At 41.1% G+C, this 10,971-nt stretch overlaps 1 protein-coding gene across 1 annotated transcript; it reads left to right on the top strand.

Annotated features, from left to right (window-relative positions):
* Nucleotides 1–5,773: 5,773 nt before the first annotated feature.
* Nucleotides 5,774–7,439, top strand: LOC136183294 (NACHT, LRR and PYD domains-containing protein 14). Its single transcript, XM_065966633.1, has 4 exons — nt 5,774–5,914; nt 6,507–6,874; nt 6,981–7,154; nt 7,250–7,439. The coding sequence occupies exons 1-4, from the start codon at nt 5,774–5,776 to the stop codon at nt 7,437–7,439; spliced, it is 873 nt and encodes a 290-aa protein (XP_065822705.1).
* The last annotated feature ends 3,532 nt before the right edge of the window (nt 7,440–10,971 follow it).

The following is a 10,971-nucleotide window of genomic DNA, read 5'->3' as shown; positions in this document are numbered from 1 at the left end:
TTTATGGACTTCCTGCTGATGGACGGTGAGATCTGAAAACTGAAGTTTATTTTCATAGTTTTAAGACTCATGTCGTGGTCCAGCACTTTGTAGTGTCATCAGTATTTCATGGTGGAGGTGGCAGCCCATTGTTCACCTGTACAACAGTCACCTGTCAAAGAATTCAGTGATTGAAGTCAACATGATAAACCATGTCAGTGTGTTTGTGAGTCTTTGACAACATCACATCCAGTAATGAGAGCAGCAGCTGACTTCAAAGACAGAACCTGCCGATCAGAGGTCATCATGTTAGAGAGCTTAGGATGGATGTTGGATGTTCTGACTTTGTCCACAGACCAGGGGTCTCATTTATAAAAGAGTGCGTAGAATCCATACTAAAAATGTACGTGCGCCAAAACCCGGAAATGGCATGCGCACAAAATAATTCAGATTTATAAAACTGTTCGTACGCACACCCGCACGCAATGTTCCCTTTATAAATAACGATCCACCTGGAAATGTATGCACGTATATTAGTCCCATGTTCCGCCCTCTACACGCCCACAATCAACCATAAGCGCTCAACGCAAAGCAGCTCGTGAATGAATAAGCATACAAACGAGGGGGCAGAGCAAAGGTTTCCAGCGCTGGATCGCAGCCAAACCCGGAAGTTTAGATAAAGAAACGAAACTTTCTGACCCAGAAACAGAGGAGTTTGTGAATGAAGTGAAGAATAAAATGGACATATGGATAGTGTACTGCAGCAGGAGGATCACAAACTGAAGAAAAATCAGAGAGTGACACCACGTCGCTGCTGCATTCACCCTGTCCTCCTACAGCGCCAAAACATCCAGCGTTCATCATTACACACGAGTATATCTACAATGTTTACATGTTTACAGGACCCACACTGACTTCTTCATATAATGATAAGTGCTCACATCAGTCAGCAGTCTGCCTCACTCTATCATATTATTCATCACAGGTTTGATCAAAAAAACTTTTAATTGTTGGTCACATTTTACCGTGGTAAACTCCGTCTGCTCTGTGACTCATTATGAGGATATATATGCCTAATGATGGTGTCAGAGATGACCTGACTTCACGTCCACACTTGAATTATTTACAGAATAAATACGTGCATGTGATGAAGAAGTGATGAGTAACAAGAAGGTGAAATGTGTGAAATCACGCCATGTCTCTGTGCGTCTTGACGCAGTCATCTTTATTCAAACTAAATGACACACTTGATGATAAATGAAGGATATTGAATGATATTAATAAAAACTGGAGGCACTTCGGTTTTAGTGTTAGTTTAATTCTACTTTCCTCATCAGTGTACAGTCCAGTCCTCTGAGGTTTGTCTGGAAGATGAGACAGCACTGATGAAATATGTGTGTGTGTGTGTGTATTTATTTATCGATTTATGTATGTATTTATATATTAATTAATTAATTAATGTATTTTATTTATGTATTTATTTCAGTTATCTATTCATTTGTTTATGTATGTATTTATTTCAGTTATCTATTTTAATGATTTATTTTTGGACTTTTCGTGCCTTTAATGCAGAGATAGGACAGTGGACAGAGTTGGAAACCAGGGAGAGAGAGCGGGGAATGACATGCGGAAAGGGGCCACGGGTGGAAGCGAACCTGAGCCTACTGCTTGAGACGAGAGTCTCAACACATGGGACGCGCGCCCTAACCATTGCGCCACCAGCGCGCCCCAGTTATCTATTTATTTATTTATTTATTTATTCATTTATTTCAGTTATATATTGTCATATTGAAAGTTATTTATTGAAAAGGGCTCAGTGCATGCGCTCGTAGAGCCTAAATAAAACAGCCTGTTTGAATGATTCTGATGACGTGGATCTGTCAGTAAAGTTTGATATTTAGTGAAATAAAACGTGAGAGAGATATCAATATACGTTTACATTCTGCTGGCTTCAATTCACCACCTCACCGTCTGTGTCGCCAATTTCCCCTGCCTCTAAAATGTACGTATGCCTCGGTCACAGTTTGCTTACCGGTGCACACATTTTACCGTCACCTTTGTTTTTATAGATCACAGACTTTGCGTGGTAAATGATGTACGCCAGTTTCAGGCCCCGTTTTGTGCGTATGCAAGAGTTATAAATGAAACACCAGGTTCTGCTGGTGAGATGTTGGTGCCTTGAAAGCTTCAGGTCAAGTTCACTAACCTACCTGGTTCATACATCCTGCTGATCCAGCTGACCATTGTACTGATATCTGACTACACTTTCTCCTGGACTACATAGTTTAAGACTTGGTCCTTGTTTTAGTGAATGGTACCTGAGTCCAGCTGAGGTACTTTAAGTCCATCAGGGATGATGTCATGGTGGTTTACTGAACATTTGGTCCAGTGATCGTGGGAGGACACTGGTGAGCAGATGTATCATGAAGACTGCAGACAAAGATCTTCAAAGCTCTTTTTTACAAACCCTGTTGGATCCAGATACTGGACTGATCAACATCATCACAAGATAGAAACTACTGTGATGGTGCAAGCAGCAGTTACTCCCATCTGAAGTGGTGTCCGTCTGAAGACTTTGTAGCCGTTATCAGCAGACACGGTTTACGACCACTCTTCCTGCAGGACTCAGGACTGTGGATTAACATTACTTTTACCAAGGAACAAAGGAACTGATCAATGACTTAAGTCTCCCTCTCAGACAGGCTCTGGAAGACCGGATGTTATGAACTTTTACAACACCTGGAATAAACAATCGAGCGGAAACAGAACACTCTGCTATCTACGAATTGACCCGAAAGACATGAACTGTGACCGAACTTTCTTTTTCACGCACAATTTTTGGAACATCAGTTCTTTCTGGCTCAAGCAAGGTTTTTGAACTTTCTTCTCCAAAGTCTTTGCTCTTCAATTTTGAACGTCAATTCCTTTATTTGGATTCATCAAGATGGCCATCCAGTTAATCTGAATTGGGAATCGACGCATCAAAAGACTCTTAAATATTTTTTCCTGTTGGATCCTCTTGGAGCTTCTGAGACGAAGGCTGAACCGACGTACAATCTCCATCCCAGCTGCACACTCTGACCAAGGTGTCAAGAGCATCTAATCTGGCCCGTGGACCTCTCTGGGCCTGAAAAGAACCGCTTGCCAGAGACTGAAACGCGGGACCAGCCGGCAGAGTTCAATTGAACACATCTCACAGTAAGACTGCTGGTGGCAAGGGGTGTTGGAAGATCAAGTCTTGAGTCGTGTCTATTCAGAGCCCTCCTTTAAATCCAAATAGAATCCCAAAATTCCTTTATCAACTTTTCTTTTTGACCATTTTCTGATTAAGTCATTCAAACAATACCGCGTCTTATCTCATTACTAAATTATAATGTCACCATACATTATAATTGCATTATCCTGATCATAATAATCATATTCTTTATCTGCTTCATCTATACATTATCATTTACCCCTTTTTATATTAAATTTTACACATAAAATTCAGGACTTTGTCTGTGTGTTTTCTTGTTTAACATTTCCAGAACTTACTTCTTTCAAGATATGAAACTGACTGATTAATTAATTAACTTATACCATTAAAGTTATTTTCTTCCTTTAACAGGAAGTGGTGCCCCTTCTTTTAATCCGAGGTTAAATAAAGATATAACATCTTAATAATTTAATTACGCTACAACTTTGTCCCTGAAGTGAGTTCCAGGCTGAGGTCACTGAAGTTGTTAAGGACAACTCCTGGATCAGGATCTGTTCTGTATCCTGATAGTAGTTTAGGGCAGATTGTGGACTTACAGTAAGGTCTGTATTCATGATATTAGTGGACATCTTACTCTATGTTCTGAGCCACAGTTGTGGGCTTTATTGAGGATTCATTTGATCTGCAATCATTCATTTTTTTTATAAATCTTTGTCCTGTGGCTCATCATGTTGAGGTTGTCCTTCTGCCCCCCCCTGGTGGCCACTGGTAGTATCTTCATGAACATCTGTCTGTAGCTAGCCTGAGTTCTTTCTCACTGAAAAAGCAGGTTGGACTTCTAACTTTTATTGTTCCTGGTGTCATCTTTCTGAGTTGTGTTTATGTTTGAGTCGTCTTCTGTTAACTTTGATTTCATCAGTCTAAAGAATTTGAGGACAGACACAGTGTTGGCTGTATTCTGAGTGAGAAATTGTTCTGATAGAAACAGATAGAACTGTGGAGAACTTCAGCTCTGCCTCCTGATTACTGATTATCCATCTGCTAGTTTGAACTGGAACAATCTGATTAAAATTATATTTGTTCTAAATGCTTTCATTAACCAGCTGTTTTTTTTTTGTATCAGGATGCAGGAACAGAGACCAGACTCTCCTGGACCCAGCTGTGTGTCCATGAAGAGTGACGGGTCTTTAGGTTGTTTTATTACCTTTAAAGATTGACGTCCTGCTGATGGAAGGTAAGAATTAAAAATGAAGTAAATGTTCTGTCTCTGTTGTTTAAAGACTCATATCTTGGCTCAGAACTTCATAATATATGACCCGTTGTTTTCTTGTGTAATATTTCCTGTCACAGAGTTCAACAGCAGCGCTCCGAGGTTCACAGAGATCAATCAGACCAGCAGAATCCAACAGACCTGGACTCCATCTTTATGGTGTGTTCAACACACTGTTATTTCATATACTACCATTACAAGAACTAAATGCTAAGTTATTGTTCTGTTGACCTTCAGACTGACAGATGAATCACATGTTGAGTTCTACCAGTTTATATTAAATATCCAGTGTCTCCTTCTGTTCCAGCTGCTGGAGGAGAACATTGTCACCTTTGTGAAGAACGAGCTGAAGAGAGTCCAGAGGGTTCTGAGTCCAGATTACCCAGAATGCTTAGAGAGTCAGAGTGAGGATGAAGAGCAGGGGAGAAGCTGTAAAGAGGATTTTATGAAGATAAGTCTCCACTTCCTGAGGAGAATGAAGCAGGAGGAGCTGGCTGACTGTCTGCAGAGCAGTAAGAACATTTTAACAGATTTAGTATTGTAGAAAAAGGACAAAGAGGTTTAAAGTTCCAAACTCAGATAGTCATGTGAGCTATATCAGGATCTGTGCACTGATTTCAGTTCTTTCTTTATTCAGGAACAGTCGCTGCAGAGTGCCAACAAAAACTCAAATCTCACCTGAAGGAGAAGTTCCAGTGTGTGTTTGAGGGGATTGCTAAAGCAGGAAACCCAACCCTTCTGAACCAGATCTACACAGAGCTCTACATCGCAGAGGGAGGGACTGGAGAGGTCAATGATGAACATGAGGTCAGATAGATTGAAACAGCATCCAGGAAACCAGACAGACCAGAAACAACCATCTGACAAGAAGACATCTTTAAAGCCTCACCTGGAAGAGATGAACCAATCAGAAGAGTACTGACAAAGGGAGTGGCTGGCATCGGGAAAACAGTCTTAACACAGAAGTTCACTCTGGACTGGGCTGAAGACAAAGACAACCAGGACATACACTTCACATTTCCATTCACTTTCAGAGAGCTGAATGTGCTGAAAGAGAAAAAGTTCAGCTTGGTGGAACTTGTTCATCACTTCTTTACTGAAACCAAAGAAACAGGAAGAGTTCCAGGTTGTGTTCATCTTTGACGGTCTGGATGAGTGTCGACTTCCTCTGGACTTTAAAAACAATGAGACCCTGACTGATGTCAGAGTCCACCTCAGTGGATGTGCTGCTGACTAACCTCATCATGGGGAAACTGCTTCCCTCTGCTCGCCTCTGGATAACCACACGACCTGCAGCAGCCAATCAGATCCTTCCTGAGTGTGTTGACATGGTGACAGAGGTGAGAGGGTTCACTGACCCACAGAAGGAGGAGTACTTCAGGAAGAGATTCAAAGATGAGGATCAGGCCATCAGAATCATCTCCCACATCAAGACATCCAGAAGCCTCCACATCATGTGCCACATCCCAGTCTTTTGCTGGATCACTGCTACAGTTCTGGAGGATGTGCTGAAGACCAGAGAGGGAGGGGAGCTGCCCAAGACCCTGACTGAGATGTACATCCACTTCCTGGTGGTTCAGTCCAAACTGAAGAACATCAAGTATGATGGAGGAGCTGAGACAGATCCACACTGGAGTCCAGAGAGCAGGAAGATGATTGAGTCTCTGGTAAAACTGGCTTTTGAGCAGCTGCAGAAAGGAAACCTGATCTTCTATGACTCAGACCTGAGAGAGTGTGGCATCAATATCAGAGCAGCCTCAGTGTACTCAGGAGTGTTCACACAGATCTTTAAAGAGGAGAGAGGACTGTACCAGGACAAGGTGTTCTGCTTCATCCATCTGAGTGTTCAGGAGTTTCTGGCTGCTCTTCATGTCCATCTGACCTTCATCAACTCTGGAGTCAATCTGATGTCAGAAGAACAAACAACATCCAGGTCTAAAGTATTCAGAGAAAAACCTGACCCAACACTTTTTTTATCGGAGTGCTGTGGACCAGGCCTTACAGAGTCCTAATGGACACCTGGACTTGTTCCTCCGCTTCCTCCTCGGCCTTTCTCTAGAGACCAATCAGAATCACATACGAGGTCTGCTGACACAGACAGGAAGTGGCTCACAGACCAGGAAACATCAGGAAACAGTAAAGTACATCAAGAAGAAGATCAGTGAGGATCTGTCTGCAGAGAAAAGCATCAATCTGTTCCACTGTCTGAATGAACTGAATGATCGTTCTCTAGTGGAGGAGATCCAACAGTCCCTGAGATCAGGACGTCTCTCCACAGATAAACTGTCTCCTGCTCAGTGGTCAGCTCTGGTCTTCATCTTACTGTCATCAGAAAAAGATCTGGACGTGTTTGACCTGAAGAAATACTCTGCTTCAGAGGAGGCTCTTCTGAGGCTGCTGCCTGTGATCAAAGCTTCAAACAAAACTCTGTACGTGCTCACATAACTATCCAGGTTAAATGTAGTTCTCTTTATTCAGAAATAACAACTATTGTTTGTAATTGATTTCATTTGTGTTCTTCTGAATCATCTTCAGGCTGAGTGTCTGTAACCTCTCAGAGAGAAGCTGTGAAGCTCTGTCCTCAGTCCTCAGCTCCCAGTCCTCTAGTCTGAGAGAGCTGGACCTGAGCTACAACAACCTGCATGATTCAGGAGTGAAGCTGCTGTGTAGTGGTTTAGAGACTCTACACTGTACACTGGAAACGCTCAGGTCAGGAATTATTCATGTGAAAGTTTACCCAATAAGCTTAAATGTACTTATTTTATTTGATATTTTGATTAACTTACCAAACATATCCTCTTCAGGCTGAGTGTCTGTAACCTCTCAGAGAGAAGCTGTGAAGCTCTGTCCTCAGTCCTCAGCTCCCAGTCCTCTAGTCTGAGAGAGCTGAACCTGAGCAACAACAACCTGCATGGTTCAGGAGCGAAGCTGCTGTCTGCTGGATTTAAGAGTCCACTCTGTAAACTGGACACTCTCAGGTTAGTGTGCAGCTGATCCAGATTATTCCTCTAAGATCATGTTTTCTTGATGAATCACTTATTGAATGGGCCTTGGTGGTGGTTTAAAGTTTTAGTTCCTGTATGTTACCACATTAAAGCTGTAAAGCTCTGAGCTTGTTCTATAACTCCCAGTCTTTTAGTCTGAGGAAGCTGGACTGGAATATAGAAAGTTAAATATGAAGTTCTTTTTAGTCTTTATGATCCTGTATTTTAAAAGGATCTCTCTGAAAGTGAAGCTGTTTCAGAGGCTTGTCACCAGTTTGATGTGTTGGTCCACACTTAGAAACTTGACTTCCAAACAAACACTGTGGTAGGAAAGTCCTTCATGAGGATCTGGACTCAAACAGGGGTGGGCTGAAGAGAAGAATCCCCACAAACAAAGAAATAAACAAACCATGGATAATGGTTAAACATCAATAAATGAAGAAGTTTCTCTTCAGATGAAACAGTTCTCACGCTCTGTCTAACCTGTGTGTGTGTGTCTGTCTGTGTGTGTGTGTGTGTGTGTGTGTGTGTGACTGTATGTCTGTGTGTGCGTGTGTGTGTGCGTGAGTGTGCGTGTGCGTGTGCGTGTGCGTGTGTGTGTGTGTGTAGTCTGTCAGGTTGTCTGATCACAGAAGAAGGTTGTGCGTCTCTGGTCTCAGCTCTAAGCTCCTCCCCCCTGAGAGAGCTGGACCTGAGCTACAATCATCCAGGAGAACGAGGAGAGAAGTTGCTGTCTGCTGGACTGGAGGATCCACACTGTAGACTGGAGACACTGAGGTACAGACAGACACACAGAAGCTGTCTCACTGTTTCTGAATGATGAACTCTGCTTCTTGTCTGATGCTGGATTTAGATGAAGATGTATGAAGTAGATTCTGATCTGGTTTCTTTCCCCAGGTTGGACCATGGTGGACTGCACACACTGAAACCTGGTCTGAGGACGTGTGAGTGTGTTTTCATTTCTATTCATCAGAACACAGTAGTTTCTGTCAAAAATGGCCAAAAAAGTCTTTTGAATATTAATTCTTAAAAAAACACATTAGTTTGAACAGTTTGAATTTATATTTTTATACATTATGTGCACAAGAGAGCAAACCAACAAAACCACGCAAGTACTTAGGTAAGGGTATATTTATTTCTTGTTGTTGTTTTGTTGTTTCTTACACAACAAACTAAACAAATAAACTGTATTGTAGCATAAAACCTGAATTAAATGCCACCGATCTTTCTTATGGTGATTTTTGTCTCATTCCTGAGCGCTCAATGGGCACTTTAGCGCACAAAAACATATTTTGTGAGAGGTTTAAATCATATTTTGAATAAAAGTCACTGAGTATCTCTCAGTGTGCTTGTAAGCCACTCTCACTCGCTCACTTTTCATCTCTCTCTCTATCAACCTGCTCACTCCATGTGCGCTCAACATTGTACGCTGTTACAAATGTGCCACAAAATCAACCAATCAGGAGTCAGGAAAGCTCAATTCTGATTGGCTCCTCCTTCTCCAATTAGATCGCTGCCTCTTCTCCAATTAGATCACTTCTATAATATTTACATCATCCCTGAATCATTGTTTGATTGGTTGATTTTGTGGCACATTTGTAACAGCGTGCAAAGTTGAGCGCACGCGGTGTGAGCAGGGTCGAGAGATAGAGAGAGAGCGAGAAGAACAGTGAGCGAGTGGGCGGCGGCCTACCAGCGCACAGAGACTTTGAGAGAGAGCACACGAGGAAAACTGAGAGAGAGAGGTTGTTAAAGCACTCTTGTATGGATTGTTTCAAGCACTCAAACTGATTTAATGAACACTGTATGGATTTTTGTGATTTTGTGATATTATGATTTTTCTCTTGTATATAACTTTTATACAAAATATGATTCAAACCTCTCGCAAAATAAATGTTTATGTGTTCAAAAGTGCTCATTGATCGTTCAGGAATGAGGCACAAATATAACAGCATACTCTCTCTGCTCCGTGCTTTGTGTTCAAACTGAGAGCACGCTCTCTGGATCATAAAAAAATAAAAACAACTGAACTTCTTCAGCATATAATTCTCACATATAGCCTGTGATTATGATATTCCGTCCACCCATAGCCATTAGAGTGTGTTTCCCAGCAGTTTGCTGATCTTGTTCAGCACCGGGCCCGGTGTCACTCACTCACTCGCTGCGTACTGCCACACTCACTTCATCATCTCCTCCAGTACAGCCACCTGCAGCTCCTGTTGTTGTCCCTCTTTTAAATGAACAAGGATATGGAAGTACAGATCCAGATAACTTGCTTTGTTTAGCACCATATATACTTTTATATCGCTGCTCCAGATCAGAGATGTTTTTTTTCTTCATCTCTGTCACCGTATGTGGTTCGTTTGGCGCTTGCTTGTCAGAGAGCAGAACGTGTTTTAAAGGTAGTACAACGCTTCTGTGGTCACTTTAAATGTTTAAGAATCTACTGTACCTGTTGTAATTAAATATGTGTAATTATGAGGATAGGATTACATTTGTCCAAGTGCTCTATTTTCCCCCAAATGTTAATTTCTACATCAGAATGTTCTTTTAATTTTTAAGTTTGATTATATATTTGAATTTTTAATATTCTTTGACAACCCTAGAACACAGCAGCACATGGATGAGGGCTGGAAGTAACACAAAGTGATGATGAAAGTGAGGGTGATGGAAACTCATTTGAGTGGAAATATTACTCAATGAAAAATGTAAACTGAAATAAAAGTGATAATCCAGTGATTAGAAAATCACCATTCATCACATCCAACAGAAATGTATCATTTACAACATGCAGTTTTTGTGACTTTGACATTTATGGTTTTACTGTTGGCTGCTGGGTGCTCCTGGTCGAGCTCGTGGAGCTCTTCAACTTTAAAAACAGCAGAAATAATTTTTGATTTGATATTCATTTTCATAAACACACCTTTAATAAAGTGACAACGCTAAAAGTTCTGCAGAAAAAAACATTTATTTCCTAAATTATTACAAACATTTCATTTAAACCTAAAAAACTATCAAATGACTGGCAGCTAAAAATTAAAGTAAAAGAACCTCATTCCATTCAGATTACTACGATCAAACACATTCAATACAGTTTTTGTTTTTTTTGACCAACTTTTTATTTATTTTGACAGCCTTTACAGGTGTATATCATCCAATAAATTCATAGTAATTCATACATCCATTTCATTGTCATAATTACAATGCAAAAATTAAAAAAGAAGAGGATGACAACACAACCCTGCAAACCTGGAGTTGTCATAGCTGATCCACTGATTTATAGAAAGAGTGTGAGGGGGCTTCCATCTTACTGCCACCATCTTTTTGGCAGCAGTGCATGCTGAAAGCTACAGCAGTCTTTGAATTTTGTTAAAATTCTGCCCGGAGTCATCATTCAAAAGCATAATTTCAGGAGAGCAGGTAATTGGCAAATAAAAAATTTCAGTCAGGACTTCTGTATTTTGCATCCAAAACTTTTGAACAGGTGGACACTCCCACATAATATGTAGGAATGTCCCAATTTGGTTTAACTCACATAAGGA

The sequence above is a fragment of the Labrus bergylta genome, chromosome 18 (assembly GCF_963930695.1).
Source record: "Labrus bergylta chromosome 18, fLabBer1.1, whole genome shotgun sequence".
NCBI classification, from domain to species: Eukaryota; Metazoa; Chordata; class Actinopteri; order Labriformes; family Labridae; genus Labrus; species Labrus bergylta.
Note: the sequence above shows the minus strand (reverse complement) of the source record. Positions and strands in the feature narration are given on the sequence as shown.